The sequence below is a fragment of the Tachysurus fulvidraco genome, chromosome 1, assembly GCF_022655615.1.
Source record: "Tachysurus fulvidraco isolate hzauxx_2018 chromosome 1, HZAU_PFXX_2.0, whole genome shotgun sequence".
Taxonomy (NCBI): Eukaryota; Metazoa; Chordata; class Actinopteri; order Siluriformes; family Bagridae; genus Tachysurus; species Tachysurus fulvidraco.
The window spans coordinates 31,152,086-31,169,787 of NC_062518.1; the positions used below are offsets into that span (position 1 = coordinate 31,152,086).

Consider the following 17,702-nt stretch of genomic DNA (forward strand, 5'->3'; position numbering starts at 1 on the left):
TGTGTCTGTCCCATTAGTGCATCAGACATAGGGTCTGGATTGAGAAGGTGGAAACATGATCTCTCAGGACACAGCAGTGTATGGTGCTAGACTTCTAGATTCTAGTGAAAGCCTCATTCTTTAAAAGCTTTGATAATTGGTTACCATTGGTAAAAAGAGCTGTGTCTGGGTTTTCAGGCAGTCACAAAGTACAAAGTGAAACCGATGAGAAATTGATGAAGTATTGTGATAAGCCACTAACCTTTGTCTTGGCTTTGCAAATGATTGTCTTGGTTTTGCATGGAAGTATGAAATGCCTACATACTATATAGCAGCTGTTCTTTAACAGCTGGAGGTCCAGGAGTTCATGAAGTAGAACCAGATGACCTGCGATTTATTTAGATTTTGGTGCACTGATGCCAATCACAAGCCATTATTATATATACTGTGTTTATCACTGAGATCATTGACTTAATAGCCCCATCAATTTTTTTATCATGATTTTTTTTATTATAAATAATTCTGTTTTTCCTCTATATAAAGCGCTATATCTACAATAAATAGACACAATAATATGGATTATGCTACCTTAAATATCCTTTGGTCAGGGGGCTTCATGAAATTAAATGTACTGTAAAAATGTGGCTTGAAAGAGATGTTTGAGAAGAAGTATTCAAGAGTTTTGATTTTTTTTTTCCCAGAGAAATTGATAGCAATTTCATTTACACCTCCAGTGACCCACATGTTAACTGCCACTCTGAAGCCTTGCAGCCTTTAACGCTTATCTTTAGCCCTCTGTTTTTCTACACTGCTTGAAATCACATTTCCAGCAGCCCCAGCTGGTAAATCACACGTGACAGCGTCTAAACCAGGCTGGCCCATTTCAGTGCTGTCATGTCATTTCAGAGGAGGAGGTGGTTAAAGCTTTACGCTTGTTATTCTCTAGCTTTTCCATCACTCACCCAGAAAGCAAAGTCCAGAGGCAAAGAAACGTGGCGCGGGCCAAGGCGCGGGCTAACGGGGCTAGTTCATTACACTCTTATCTATGAAGATAGACAGGAGAAAAGTGATAATGCTGCCATGCTCTTTGCATTGCACTCAGACTCATTGATGATCGGCTAGGAGTGAATCTACAGGGGGTGTGGACCCCTGGGAGGAGACAGTGTGTATTTTGGTGCCTCTAAAGTTCCAAGAAAAATGCAGAAAGATTTGGAGGGTAGGAGGGTGAATAATATCTGCGTGTGTGCTGTCTCCAGATACGCAGTATCAGTATCTAGGGGTCATGGAGGGACTAAGACGTAAGAGAGTGTGTGTGTGTGTGTGTGTGTGTGTGTGTGTGTGTGTGTGTGTGTGTGTGTGTGTGTGTGTGTGTGTGTGTGTGTGTGTGTGTGAGCACTGCTGATCGTGTTTGCTTGTGTGCTTACACTTTATCACAGTTCACAAAGAATAATATTATCAGTGAGAAACAAGATTAGATGTCATTGAAATTGTGAATATTTGCAGCTTGCAGCTTGTTTTTTTAAGGTCCTGTGGGACTCGTACTTGTGTAACAGTGCAGGAGGGTTTGAGACACAGTGATGAACAGGCCCTGCAGCAGTGTTTTCAGGATGTTACTGCCCACCCTGATGCATGCGCACTACCAATATTGGCCTGTGTGGGTCGCTATAGCACTCAATAGCAACATCAAGACAGGTTAATAAATGGCCAGCTCTTGTGTAAAACGACTTGGCAGAACTTTTTCATCCTTCCCCCTGCTCCCATTCAAACCCCGGGCAATGTTTTCTTAACCCTTGTGACTGCAGTGTAGTTAATAGGTGGCCTGCCTAGTCTTCTGATCTCACACAATCTCTCAACCTCCCTACCTCTCTCTCTCTCTCTCTCTCTCTCTCTCTCTCTCTCTCTCTCTCTCTCTCTCTCTCCCCCTCTCTCTCTCTGTCTCTCTCTCTTTTTCTCTGTCTCTTTCAGTTTTATTCTTTCCCAGTCACACTCAGTCTCCTCACCACGTTCCTCTGTGGGCCGTACGCATGAAGCAGATTCAGCGAAATAATTTATTTCATGTCCTGATCTTTTCTGACATTTTTACATCGTGCCTCATTATTGCAGGGCTGTGTGCAGGCAGATGAGTGAGAGAGATAGCAGGCCACGGCTGGCTAGTGAGTGTGGGTGCAATGTGTCGGTCACTGGCCTTCGGTGCCGGTCCAGCCCCCGCTTATCAGGTCCATCTCTGCAGCTAAAATGGTCCTAGGTGTCGGTCAAAAGCCTTCTTCCTTTGAGCTTCAGTGCAGAGCAGATATGTTTCAGCGAGGATTCTCCTTGTCATCTCCACTTACATTTAGTTATTTTCTACACTGCTGTATGTTGTAATATATTTATTGCCAAGATACAGGTTAGGTTTTACTGCATATTCTTTGTTAATGATAATTCCCAGAATATACTGTAGATAGATACTTTAAGGACAAGGTGAACAGGTTCAGGTTTTATGGCTACTGTTCTGAGAATCCTGCATTTTAAAATGATTTAGCAGTCTTGGGATCCACGTCTATCATCTCGACTTATCTGTTCACACAAAGAGCACATCTTTTTTTTCTTATCTAGAGGCCAAAATGTAGTTAATGTATAAAAGAATAGTAACTAAGTATCATATTTTCACAGAAAGGAACGCATGTGTAGTTGAACACAGTGACAGCTTGATGATTAACCTAGGGGAGGTGGAGTTGTTTATGTTTGAGTCGTTTGATGAGGCGCTTTGACGTGTGTCAGCGTTGCTATCAGTCACTAGCACAAAGGACGAACCCGCAATCTGACCGCGCTGAATGATGCTGTATAAACCATGTCTCCAACGCTGTTGTAAACCTGACACGATTCCTTTCTTCTTTCTGTCTTTCTACTACTTTATTTCTTTGTCTGTTCGTTTTCATTTTTCATTATTTTCTGTCTATACCAAAACCACTCCATTTCAATCATGTGGTTTTGATGAGGTGTGCACCAGCAAAGCTAGCTTAGGAAAATGACAAAAAAAGGAGCTTTCTGTAGTCAGTTACAGCACTGAGCTTGCAAAGATCTGTCATATGGAAGCGACTACGAAAATGCAGAAACATTGGTTAGATAATAGTGAACATCTCTGCTCACGTTGATCAAAACGGCATCAGTCGAATTCACCTCTCTTTTCCGATCACTCTACATCACTATGAATAACAAATGTAAAAAAAAAACAAAAGAAAAACAGATTTTCAAAAATCTCTTTCATTGTAGACAAAATGGGGATCGTAACGCATCTGTGTTAGAATTCATTTAGACAATACCCGAGTCTAGGTACAGCCCCAGACTTACATACAGTTAGCCAAGCATTCTTTCTGACCCAAAAGCAGTGGTGACATTTAAGTCAAGGCCAAGAAGTCTCTCTCTCTGTATATTGCTACAGAGGAGCTGAATTATTACCCCTGGTGTACTTTATGACTGATGTGTTGGCTCCTAGGTGGCTCCTGCTACCGTAGCCAAGCTGAAGTCTGTTCATTGTGCACAGAGAATGAGACACTGCCGGGCTCCACGATATTGCAGCAGCCTTTTATATTGAGGCCACTTGACACCTTATCAAACTGACTGCCCAGCAACTGCCCTACTGTATTAGCTCATCCAATCTGCACTTATTACCTAGATTTACTCTGCATGCCAAGTATGGGAAGACTTTCATAAAATAAAAAAATAAAAAAAAAATTAAAAAAAAAATGCAGTCTTGACTGTAAAAGAAAAGCCATTTTTAAGTGGAGTCTGATCGAAAGATTCCGATTAGAGCAAACAAACGTAATAAATATTACAGAATACGTAATAGTGAAGCTTGATTTCTAATTTCAAACTTTCATTTCTAATATTTATTTAAAAAAGAAAATAAAATGGCATGTTCCCCCGACCTTTCCGCAGGTGGTGTATAAACAGACACGGATGTACTGCCAGCGAATGTGTGGCATCGTGACTTGTACACAATGTAAAGAGGCTGCATTTTGACTTGTTACTCAGCTGTTCATAGGACGTTGCTGTCAAGGAGAATGTGTGTGTGCATGTTTGTGTGCCTAGGCACTGCTCCAGATTAGTCGTTAAAGTGGTAGAGCCAGCGGAATATCAGATCACACGCAAAGAAACCGAATCACCCAGACGGTAGCAAATTTACTTCCTGCTTGTCTTGTCTTTTGTTGATCTATTATATCGACTCTTCTGCTCAATCATAGCTCAAATAATGGAAGAGAGGAAGATTGATTACAGCATATTTCTGCATATATCCACACACACACACACATGCACACTTTAACAGTGACTGCTGATGGCTTTGCATGTTTAATTTGCAAATTTATGCTGGCATTTGAAGGCACAACACAACTTGAGCTGTAGCAGTTCAGCCGGGCAGAGCACATTATCATATTGTGCTGTATAATATGATTTCCTCAAGTGAACACCTATGACACACACATACACACACACATACACACACACACACACACACACACACACACACACACACACACACACACACACACACACACATGCAAGCTTGCATCCTTGCTCTCCTTCTCAAAGCAAATCCATTTGTAAGTGGCTCAGTGTTAGCCGACTCAAACGCAAACAGTTAAATGTCTGGATATGTTGTCGCTCTTTAGCAGTGTTTGTAGTAACCACTAGACACCATCATCTATGACACCCCACATCCAAGCCACTGTTGCCAGGAGGTCTGCTTTGATCATTTGTGTTGTAATGAATTTGTAATGAATGTGCAATTTAAGCACACAATTTGTGACATAATTGTTTTTCTCTGTAAAAACATTTGCTGCCAGATGCAGTGGCACATTTACTGAGATTATTTTTTTACCTCATTTTCTCTCAGTCATCACCAATTTCCACCCTTAAGCTAGTTTCGCCCGATGCCGGCTCGTCGTGATGTTAGACGGGGGAACACGGAAATCTAATATCTATCAATAGCTACTGAGTAATGCGGCACATCTGAACAATAACATAACAGGAATGAACGACGCATAGGAAGTAAATACCCAGCTGTATTTGTGAGTTTTGGGTTTTAGGGCTATAATTCTTTACTGGGTTCATGCTGTGTTACCTCAGATTATTATATACAACAGAACATTTGTAACCCTTTCATTCAAAACAAAAATCTGCCAAACGTTTGTGTAATCTGTACTTTGATTGGACGACACGTGTTTGGTCTATCTTCTTAGTTTTTCCTCCAAATATTTTGAAGCGAAAAAAGGACGACAGTGTAAATAACTTTGTTTGTGTGCACAATATGTTACGCAATTGTATCTCATATGTGACCGCAAATGGGGTTGAAACCTAGCAGCGTTTATGGAGGTCAGATCTAAGGTGGGATTCACGCTGAGCACTACAGGCTGGATGGAAATGACAATCTGGGATAGAAACAAATCAGCTCCTAGTACAGGTGCTGCTGTATGCGGTTCCACAAAAGTCCAAAACAAATATTAAACACGTGTCATTTTAATGTCTCGGGTCAGTTGGTAAGATGTTGGATTTCTAGCAGAATGCTGTCTTTCAAATCCCAACACGGCCAAAAGGCACCGCTGTTGGACCCACAGCTCAGCTGTGTTACAAAAACAAAACAAAAGAGAGAGGGGTAATGAGAGATAAGAATGTTTCAGCATCTAATCTGATATTGATGCCAAAAATGAAACCTGATATTCTTGTCTTTTATCTTTAAAAGACAGGGGCTTAGTCCTGCTAGTGAGTTTACACCAGTTGCTCCAAACACAATAGGTATTGACCACAGAGGCTGAAACACATGGAGGCTTTTGATGCATCTTCTCAATCTGCTGCTCATGTAATGTCCCAGGACAGCTGAATGCACACAGAGGAGATTGTTAACTGCTCTATTCTTTAGACCTGAACAAACAGAAGACGTGCGGAGAAGAACTGCCTCCGTCCCACCCACACCCAGTCCCTCTAGGATACCACAGCAATCACAGAAATGAACACGAAATCAGGAAATCACCACAATATTAGAAAGAGCTTGCATCATCACATCATCATCACAATATTGCATCATCACAACACACATTCAGACCAAGACTTCTTCCATTCATGTGTGTTGAACATGAGAACAGCTATTATAGGATTACGGAAGTAATGACATGTGTCTTCATTGCTAGGAGTCTAAAAGAAGAATCGTGTGCTTGCATTTTTGCAAATTTAACTAGTTTTCCATTAAAAAAAAAACCTCTCATGTTGCACAAATCATGCAATTTTGTCTGCATTCACAAACTTCTTCATACAGCAGATTGATTATCTTCTTCTTCTCTCTGAAGTCTCCAGAATTGGGCTCTTACTTTTTTTTTTGTGCTTGTTTGTTTATTGAACTTGTTTTAATCTTTACTAATCATTTAGCGAAACTAATTGTAATCTAGTATTAAGCCATAAACAGCCTCCCTTTATTCTAATGGACATTAAAGATCATGAGACAGATGAGTCTGGCTGTAGTCTGTTGTGTGTTATTCTACATTTTTAGTGTCTCAGTTATCTTGTTGTCTCTGTTGGAGCCTCTGAGACAATCTGAACTGCTGGGTTATAGACAGCGGAGTTCCAGCAGACACACACCAATATACTCACCCATGACCACTTCAGCATGGAAAAGAAGGAGAAAAGCATGTAGAGGAGAATAGAGGAGAGGAACGGAGAGTATGTTTGGATAAGAACAAGTTAACGTCTTGTGGTAGTTGCTTGGTTCTCTGTGCTCTGTACCCGGTTCCCCCTCCTTTTCCTGTCTTCCTAGCATTTCTATTTCCACATTATTTTCTCTTCTAAGGTTTCTCTCTACATTCTCTCGTCTGTTCTGTCTTCCACTGTATTCCTCAATCTTGTTCTTGCCTTTACTGCCTTTGTCCTATTTCGTGCCTCTAATCCATAAAGTGCAGAGCTGGTGATTGGGAATGTAACTGAAGCCTGATTCAGGTTTTACTTTCGGCTCAGGAGCCACAGCTGAGCCCTGCACCCTGTACCCGATGCTCTCTTCAAGTTAACGCTGCTGGAGAGAACAGAGAGAGCAGTGTGTGTGTGTGTGTGTGTGTGTGTGTGTGTGTGTGTGTGTGTGTGTGTGCGTGCATGTATTTGTGTGTGTAATGAAGTGTGTAAATTTTGATAACCACAAGAAGGTATGTGGTGGTGACAATGTTCTGGAAGCAGGAGCTGTTCTGAGCATGTGATGGTGTTAATGTGTCTGTATGGCATCCTTCCTTCACTATCATGCCCGTGTTACAGCACATGCTTTACCTCCTTGGCATTTCAGCTTATAAAAAGCTTTGCCTGCTGTCACCCAGGGACAAACCGTACTGAACTTGCTGAATGGTGAAAGTATCAGCTGACTGATATAGGTCAGGACTAAAGCAAGGTGAAGTCACATACAGTACATGACCCTCTGTCCCTGGCACGTCCATTCAAGCACAGAGCTTTACATGACATGGAGAACAGTCTATCTTGTCGTTTTATGGGGTAACTAAAGCTGTTATGATTTCACATCGCCCTTTTTATACGCTTCTGTCCTTAGCTATGCTGAGTGAAATCAGAAAACCCGGAAACCAGATTAGATTAAACATTAGGTTATTTATGTATTTCCTGAATTTTGCTTTGGCTTCATACAGTCACATTTACAATGACTTCCTGAATACTGGGGGTTACGTTAGCACATTAGCTACACTGAAAGCAGTATGGGCAATCCAGTTTGGCTATTTTTAGACAGCGTGGGTAATCTCTTCTAAGAGCCCTTCGAGCCCTGTCTCTCTCGAACATGGCCGGAAATGCTAAGCCAATAAGCTTTGGGTGTCTGGCTTGCCTGACAGAGACAGGGAAAGGCAGAGAGATGCAACCCAAATGCTTCCTGGATTATTTAATAGTTCGCCCTTCAGTTAGAAAGAGTTTGGCCCTCTGGATTCCACGAATGACATTTTAAATCATAGTCCTTTAGAGCAGAATTGCAAAAGGACACGAAAACACGATGTCATTTTAGTTTGCTGGATTTTAAGTGTCACGAACCTGAAGTATTTTGTGGACGCTTCAGGGCTTAAATCTACACAAATGCTTTAAAATGTGTTCTTTAATGTATGCAAGGTCTGGCTGTGAAAGCGTATAGCCCCCAAACTATCTTAATATAAGATTAATTGTCCATATGTAGTAAACCATCATCTAGTCCTAATGGAGTCACTGTTGATAGATTGGCTAATGAAGTGTGCACATCTGTTAGAGTGGTTTATCCTTGTCACTGAGACTACTAAAGTTTAGGAGGTGATTCTATATTCCCGTATCCACATAACAGTCAAATCCGTTCCCCGTTTCTCTGAGGCTGAAAGCCCCGATTTGCCCTCACGTTAACCAATCTGAGAATTCCTCTGAAGCTTGTTGTGTTTCATTTTATAACCTCACTGAATCTCTTAACTTGTACATCCTCATATTCATTTCATTGTAGTTACTGAATAATTCATAATTGGTAATGAATAATATGCTTTAAGATGAATAACAAACTAATGAGCCAGACTTTAAGGGGTTAACACACACACACACACACACACACACACACACACACACACACACACACACATGCACGCACGCTCACACACATGCACACACACATGCAGTATGCGTAGAGGATAAAACACAAGAATAATCCAATGGCAAAATCTGACAAAACTACCTTCAACAACACCTGGGGCTCAACATGAGAGAGAGAGAGCGAGATCAAGATAGAGATCAAGATAACACATTTATTTTGTAATTTATTTCACTTTTGTGCAGTGGGTGAGGGGACTAGCAGCCAACTCTGATAAAATCATTTGCTTTCAGGTGTTTTGCTGGCTACTGTACTCAGCATTGAGTGTAAATTGAATAGCGTGACCTTCTGCGGCTGAATCAAATTGACTGCATTTCCACAAAGATTCTGTGGTTTCAATTACCATAGGCTTGTGATATGGAGAATGTAACACCGTATATACACACACACACACACACACACACACACACACACACACACACACACACACACACACACACAAACACAGACTCAAGCAGAGTGGATGAAGGCATGCCGTGGAGAGGTTCGCTTCTTTAGCCTGCTTAGCGGGCTGCTTGGGATGGTGTGTCCTCTCCTGCTGATATCAGTGATAAATGACAGGCTGCCATGCTTCACTGCTGCTGATGAGCATGCCAGTATCCGAAAGGTCAGAGGAAAAGCCGGAGGGTAACGAAGCAATCATAACAAGGACACATGCACAAACATGTTGTATACATACAAACCGCTGGTGTAGTCAGGGCTATTGTATATGTATGCATACACCCTATTTATCTTCTTTACCATGAATCACATCCCAAAAATACCAATTCTGATAGACGATAGGTCGCCGTTCTATGTCATGTTTTGGGGTCAGTTTTTATAACTAGTTCTTTAACTATTTATCAACAGTTATTTAGATACTAACTATCTCAGAACAATGTAAACTTTAGGAGCCAGGGACTATTTTTAAGTGTGAAATAATATCCTTCGACTAATGTCAGGTATGAAACACTAGTGTGTTTGAAAAGGTTAAAAGGTTAAAACAACAAAGTGTTGGAAAAGGTTAAAAGTGGAAATTAGCCAAATTTCAATATAAGTCGAGAAATTGTCCTGTTTGTGAAACAAACCGATATTTCTAGAGAAGGGACATTTGTCAGGATTTGCAGTTTGCGATATATTTTCTTCAAGTATTATTGACAAACAATTAATATACCGTTAACATTTAACATTTCAACCCCACAGTCGCAGCCTAGATACCGTATTCATGGCTATATCATGCAAAAGGCACGTGAAGAAATACATTCATTTTTTTTATTTCATAGTACTTTATTCGCGTTCGCTAGCATACAATATTGCCGAGTCATCAAGATAGAAAGGAAAGAGGAATTCAAAACAAAAATCACAATGATAATAATAATTAAAAAAAAATGGCAGTGAGAAATTATAAGGTGTCAGACAAAAGACAAAAGTATTTACTAGTACAAAATGTACCAAAATAATAATAATAAAAAAAGATGAATAAAAATACAATCAAAAAAATGAAATGTATGTTTACTGTCCAGTATAATGAAAAAAAAACTTCTATAAAGAGTAATAAACTAAATCAAATCCATCTTTGCTGTAAGCAGGCTTTGTCCTTAAAAGTGCATTAATACTCTTAGGTACAGTGGTTCATTTCATTAAGGCTTTGACTTCTAAGATTTTCAAAGTCAAGCTGGTCTCCATTAGGTTGTTTTCAAATCAGGAAAGTTGTTAATTATTTAAGTCGCTACTTTCTTTAATAACGTATGGGCTACACTTTGTTCCTTTATATTATATAGAGTTGTTTGGTGGACATTAATATTTGAAAAAGCAGTATATTCTTATCAGACGTGAAATGAGTGCTTAAGACAAACTGTGTAGACAGACAACAGCACAAGCATTTTCTTTCTCTGTTGGTTGATTTTAGTTACAGATTCGAAGATAAACAAAAGCTTTTCTTGTGCTATGTATCTAGACTAGAAAAATCAGAGTAGCAATATGTCTAAATTCTCAAATATTACACTTTATTAGAACATTAAAGATACACAGAGGAATAAGACACTGCTTAAGTCTATTTCTCTATTTGTCATTTTATCTTTGCTGTCGGGTTTTTGTTTGCTCTCTCTCTCTCTCTCTCTCTCTCTCTCTCTCTCTCCTTTTTTCTTTGTCCATCCTGTCCCTCTCTCCTTTCTTTCCTGTGTTTGTAATTGAGGGCATGAGGCTAGAGTATGTTGTGTATGCTGTGTATTCTTGTCCCCGGAGATCACTAGTTGTCATCAGAGAAGGTGGGCGGATGAGTGTGGCTGTCATACACACACACACACACACACACACACACACACACACACACACACACACACACACACACACACACACACACACACACACACACACACACACAGGCTGCATATGTGAAATTAGAATGTGTTTATAGTGGCTTATCTTTATATTGCTATTTAGTGAGAGGAGCCGGTAAATCGACACCCCTGATGTGAACGTGCTTCTTAAAAGCGCTATTGACACTAATGGAGTGGCCCAATAAGCAATCGTGCTACTCATCAATATGTTTGACTGGTGAGAATTACTTCACTGCTCACTGCTGGGCACGTCTTCGCTTTTAAGTTTATTTGAAGGAGAAATCTGTTCCGTGCTGATTTCAGTTCAATGTGTTTTTTTCAGGCTAAAAGAGAATCACGTTAGAGTTCATGTCCAGCAAAAGGAGTGGAGGGGTTGGGCTTTTAATGCTTTGAGCGTTATGAAAAGTTAATCCATGAGATAGCCTGTCGTGATCATTGCCACTGGAGCTTGCATGCATCAGTGGCCAGCTTGCAGGATCATTTGCAGGGGAAATGAGGTCTGAAATAGTGCTAGTGATTCCACTGGCCGAATCCTATTTTTGCAGTTGACAGATGAATGCTATGCCATTTTGTTGTACGTGCTGTGACATTATCTGCTAGACGCATTAGAATGTGACAGATTAAATAAAATGACCAGGCTTCACTCTTCATTCTAGATCGTGTTCTGCTTGCAGTTAGTCTATGTATATATATATCTACATATGTAGTATATATATATATATACTACATATGAATATCAGATTTTCTTCTCTGCGAATCTCTCCTAGTCTCCCACGCAAGCGCTGCTTAAGTGATGGTGCTATGACCAGGCACTCTTCTGTGAGCAATTCACATATTGCTTTCGATGACTTTGATTTATTTGCTGTGAAATCAGGGGGCAGGCTAATAACACAGAATGAAATTATTTGTTTATCAGATGTAATGTACTTTCTTAGAGGTTCTGAAACACTGTGACTCAATTCCCTTAACACACACGAATATTTCTGCTTGTGATTAGCTGCTGTGTCAACTTAGTTAACCTCATCTGTGCTTTGGATATTTGTGTGTGCGTGTGTGTGTGTGTGTGCATGAGTGTGTGAGTGTGTGTGTGTGTGTGTGAGTGTGTGTGTGTGAGAGAGAGAGAGAGAGAGAGAGAGAGAGAGAGAGAGAAGAAAGAAAGAGAAAAAAAAGATAAAGTCCATTAGAGATAAGACATATCTCTTGTGAAAACCTATAACCATTTGTATTCTTCTGTAAAGCCACAGCAAAGGGTTTTGGTTGTAAAACTCTTGAGTAATTCACCTAAATTTTATTACCTTTTCAATCCACCATGTGTGTGGCTGCAGACATGCGTAATACAAATGTGAGTACGGCTTACCATGACAGCTTGCTTAAATTTTCTCTGTTTGTCTCAGGGTGCAGGGGCTTATTTAGGAGAGCGAAAAAAAAAACATAGCCTATTATCAGTGGCATGAATTGTATCTTGGCACACACAATGGCTCGGGTGGAACTCAATAAAAGAGTTAAAGCAAGGACGATTTCAAAGACAGCCTGTCTGATAACAAAAGGGCTCACCTGATAATGAACGTCTCATAAGCGCTGCCTCGCCTCTGAGGCAAAGGCAAAGGGAGGAAGTGGAGATAGAGCGAAAGTGCCTGCCGCTTGCCAGCGTCTTTTATGGCTAATTGAAGCATTTGGAGTAAAACTGCCATGAGTCACACCCTTTAGAATTGGAGCAGGTTAATATATTGTGATTACATTTAGCCTAGAATTGCTTAGATCTTTTTCATTTAGTGAAGGTTATTAAAAACAATAGGAAAGCAATTTTTTTCTTACGTTTTTTTCCCCTCCCAACATCCTCATTGGGTGATCGATTGAAGTACATACGGTTACTGCAAGTGATTCTTTATTCAAGCACCAGCACCTGATATTAGATCATTGTTTCATTTTTTTCTGTCAGTTATAGCTCTCTGAATGAAAGCTGTTGAGAAGAGTGATAGTGACAAGACGCAGAATTGATTCAAATGGTCGAGGCTCTAGATTATTGATTAGAAGGTTGAGGGTTCAAGCAGCACCATCAACCTGCAACTAAGAGCCCTTGAGCGAGGCCCATAACCCTCTCTTCTCCAGGGGTGCTGTATCATAGCTGACCCTATGTTCTGACCCTGACCTTCTAAGCTAAGATACGCAAAGAAAATAATTTCACTGCGCTATAATGTGTATATATGACAAATAAAGCAGCGAGTAATAGAATGACAGTACAAGATGCCATTGTGTCCCATGTTACGACTTCATAGACATAATCTTACCAGCAACACAGGACACAGCTTTGAGCTAACTATTAGCTCATGCTAATTTTGATAAATATTTTTTTTAGATTGTACACCTCTGCCAACATTTAATTATATTTTCTGTCTGTGGAACCAGAAACTTTCAGTGTTATTCCTAAGCCTCAGGGTGCCTGGATTTGTGATACCTGAAGAAGAATATGGCAAAGTATGACCTGGATCTCCCAGATCAATTTCCTTGTCTTAACACAAAGATTCTCATTTCTTTTATAACTCAATTGAATAACAGGCTGGAAACTTTGAACCAAATATAAACTAGAAACCATGCAATATTTGAAATAATCCTGAAGGTCTTTTGACATGAATTAATCCTGCATTGATTGACATGCTATGAACGATATTGACGATGGATAGACGGTACTGAATAAGCCACATTTTTAAAACGGATAGAAATCAAACACCCGGTTAATTCACAGGCAACAATTCTCCCCAAAGCGGTTTTATCTCCAGACCTCTGAGGCTCCATTGTGTGTTTGGTTATCTCTTAAATTTGTCATCATTTTATATATTGAATAAAGGATAAGGCCAGAACAGTGCTATCTTCACAGTGAACTGCACTTTGTATCGAAGACGTGCCTGTCAGTAGTTCATCAAATTCTACTGCTATCAACTCCTGGGGTCATCTAAATAGGGAGCAATAAGTAAAACAGCCTCTGTTTTGATTTTTCAGAAGCTGTTCCCATAAGGATAGTGTCATGCTGGCATAGTAATCTATTCAGCTATGAATAAAAAGGGAATCAAATAGGGTGATGGTTGCACATGGCTTACCCGTTATCGGCAAGCGATGTTAATCCTGTAGTGTATATAAAAAGATTTGTTCTTGTTGGGATGCATGCACCGTGACCCGTGGCAGTTGTGGTGTTTATCTTCCATGGTTGTTATGACCCATGGGTTTTGCCAATGGAACTTTCGGTGCCTGTCACAACTCCTCCTCCTCCCCTGGTGCTATAACCCTCAGTTACTGCCCCTCCCATGTTACCATGACCACTTCTTGAGGAAATTGACTCAGCAGCACGCATTTGCTGTATTTCACATAATTGACCCTTTTTTTTTCCCCTTCATTTTTGGATTTTTTGGCACTGAGTCATCTATATTGTTACTTTGCTAGCATTGCTTAAAATATCACATTCATTTAGCATTAGTGGATTATCCCAAATTCTATGGATTGTTCAGCTCGAATCAGCTCCCTTCTGTGGAGACAGAGTTAAGAACTAAAGCAACTTCAAGTTTCCTTCCATTGTTCCCCCTCCCTCTCCTTCTCTTTTCCCTGGGTAGTTGCTGTGTGTCAGCCCAGTTAATAGGTTTCTTTTGGGAGATATTATTTTGGTCCAGTAAGCTGCATGCTTAATGTATGACTGACAGCACTGACTCATGTGGATAAAGCAATTTGTAGTTGAAAGAAATTTCGGTGCACCCATTTTTCCATATAACACTGCAGAAAAAAAAACGAGCTCTCCATATTCTACTAACAACAGCAGAGTAGCACCCCTCCCTCCTGTGGTCATGCGAGCACAAAGCGAGGCAGAAATCGACTTTTCCAAACTAAACTGTTCTATTTTCTCCTTCTGTTCTTTTTTTCTCGCCCCTTTCCTTTGCCACTTTCTAAGAAGATAGATGAAGAAAATGAGGCCAACTTGCTGGCAGTGCTCACAGAAACCCTGGACAGTATCCCTGTGGACGAGGACGGATTGCCTTCTTTTGAAGCCCTGGCAGATGGGGACGTGACCAACGCCAGCGATCAGAGCTGTCCCTCCACCCCCGATGGCTCACCACGCACCCCAGAGCCAGAGGAGCCCTCCTTGGTAAGGCATCCACTTCCCTCTTCTCCTGCCTGCTTTATAATCCCCTCCTAGCACAAACCATGTCCAGCCTTCTTGTTCTTTCTTCCTCTTTGTTTGGCATACTCTGTACTTCTCTTACTCTCCCCTGCCTGGCCTTCACATACACCAGATAAGGAGATGCTGCAAGCCTGTGACCAAAAACGGGTGCGAGCTCAGCAGGCAGACCCTCTGGTAGGCTGAATGCCACGGCTGTGTTCAGAACTAAGCCATGCAGCATAAAGGAAAGAGCAAATTAAGGAGGATCTGTGTTCCTGTTGTAAATCTCATTGTATATTATTTCAGAAAGCCTGGCATTATGGGCTTAGAGACCATAATAAAAGTTATTCCTTTTAAGAGCAGAAATTTGTTTGTATCTAAAGAGTTCCTGAAATAAGCTGGAAGATGTTTGGGGCAATGGAGAAGTTTTGTGATACTGTGAATCTCGCCTGGTGCCACCAGTCCCATGCTTCTAACAAATTCTTAGAGATTCACTTTTTCAATTTTTTTTAATTGTCATATGTTACTATATGCCTCATGAGTGCTCTCCTCCACTGTCTCCCATGTCACATCCATATTCAACAGCTACTCATAGCAGGCATGTAGCTTGCATGTCACAAGTACTTCCAGGGATCAGTATATAATGATGCATTGTACAGTATTATGGCCAAACAGGAAATAACTATCATCAGAGTATTAGAACAACAACTCTAATACATTTCTTTGTTTTGATTGTAAGTGATTTTGATATAGTGAGCTGGATTATTTTGAAAGTATTTCTGTATTTGTTTAACAGTTTCTTTGCTTTTTTTGCAGCTAAAGAAACTCCTTTTGGCTCCACCTAACTCTCAGCTCAGCTATAATCAATACCCAGGCAGTAAGGCACAGAACCATGCAGCCAGCAACCACAGGATACGACCAACACCTGCTGTTACCAAGGTATCTACATGCCACATCCATCATCAGGGTCCTTTTCTATAATCCTACAAGTGTTCCCATTTCCATATTTCTCTTGCCTTTTTTTCTTAATAGGTTCATATTTTCTTCCCTCTATTTTTACTGTCAGACAGTGTAAATGGGCTGGTTTTGGAAATACATTTTAAAGAAACTCTGAATCGAAAAAATCTTAGCAAATGGTTTTTACAATAAAATATTTGAAATGAAATAGAATATCTCATCAACGAGTTAATTTTCTTTAATGACTCCTCTGTTTTTGGAGCCCTGCATATGGCAGACTCTCAGAGGGCACTGAACTAGAAGCATGCAGAACTCACAGGAGCTATTCCAAAACCTTGCAATTAAGATGATGGGCGATATATGCTTACATTGCTGTGTGCAGAGACAGAATCACAACCGTATCACACTAACTTACTGTTTTTTTAATTTCTTTTTTCCATCTCCCCCTTTTTTCTCCTTGTGCTCTCTGTGTATCTCTCTCTCTCTCTCCTTAGACAGACAACCCCTGGAACAGCAAACAAAGAGGGGTCTGCCCCCAGCCAAATCGGCTGGTGAGACGCCCGTGCACTGAATTGCTCAAGTACCTCACTGCCAGCGATGATGCCTTCCAGACGAGAGCCAATGATGCGAAGAGCACCTGGTCAGGCTGCGACAAGGACAGGGGTGGGCCTGGTACCTCCTCCTGTTCGTCGTCTTCCTCTCCATCTTCTTCATCCACCTCCTCCTTCTCCTCCTTGTCCTCCTGTTCCTCCTCTACTGCCTCAAAGAAGAAGCCCTCCTCTGCCTCCCTGTCAACGCAGCAGCAGCAGCAGCTGGCAGTGCAGGCCCAGAGAGGTGAGAGCCAGGCAGCAGGGGCATATAGTGTGGCTGGTGAGGGGGCAGGGCAGTGGCGGCCTTGTACACATGGGGAGCAGTCCACCCCTGTTGTGCCATCCTGTCGAAGTGGCTGTAGCCACGCCTGCTCCAGTGAAGAGGGGAGGCCACCGCAGGGTGCTGACACAGGCAGCCTGGCTGCCGCCCGCTTCATTAGGTACATGCACTCTTACTCTCTCCCGCCTAGAGAGACGGGTCGCGCAGGCAGCTGTGGCTGTTGTCTTGAGGCGGGCGGCTGGGCTGGGGCCAGCCGTGCTGACAGGCACATCACTATAACTATTAGGAAGAGGAGGCAAGAGCAGGAGCATCCCATGCTCTGCCAGCTGCTGACCTCCAGACCCAGGCCAGCCCGTTATCGGGCCCACCTACAAATGCCCAGTGTGTCCCAGACAGACAAGCAAGATCCGCTCAAAACACCTCCTAGAGACAAAGGGTGGGATGGGCACATAGTGAAAGATAGTCAGGGACATCAGATAGTAAAGCCAGTTCCACACCTCCAGGAACCTAGACAAGCTAACTCATCAGATCTTGAACTTTCAACCTTGGTTGACATGGATTTAGAATGTTTGTTAATGCAATTTGAGCAGGATATAGGACGATCTAAAATTAAAATGGGGCAAAATGGGGTGGATGTTCATGATGATTTCTTAGGCAGCCCCCTGTCATTCCCAGGGGGCTTGCCAAGTCCACTCTTCCAAGACTCCTTAGTTCCAGAGCACACTCCCTCCACCATACAAGAGCAGAACCCACACAGACAGGCAGACTGCAAGCACCCCGATGACCAGGTTCCACCACCGTTAGGTAATCATTGCTGCATCCC

The 17,702-nt window shown here is 41.5% G+C and overlaps 1 protein-coding gene across 7 annotated transcripts in view; it reads left to right on the forward strand.

Annotated features, from left to right (window-relative positions):
* ppargc1a (peroxisome proliferator-activated receptor gamma, coactivator 1 alpha) overlaps positions 1-17,702 on the forward strand; it is a 276,297-nt gene that overhangs the window by 244,603 nt on the left and 13,992 nt on the right. For 2 of the 7 annotated variants that reach the window (XM_047818477.1, XM_027169429.2), the window contains exons 3-5: positions 14,843-15,037; positions 15,869-15,991; positions 16,504-17,039. In XM_047818477.1, the coding sequence (XP_047674433.1) occupies positions 14,843-15,037; positions 15,869-15,991; positions 16,504-17,039 (854 nt within the window). Of the gene's footprint in view, positions 1-14,842; positions 15,038-15,868; positions 15,992-16,503; positions 17,684-17,702 lie in introns of all 7 variants that reach the window. The other 5 variants (XM_047818462.1, XM_047818470.1, XM_047818455.1 and 2 more) reach the window with 3 other exon arrangements.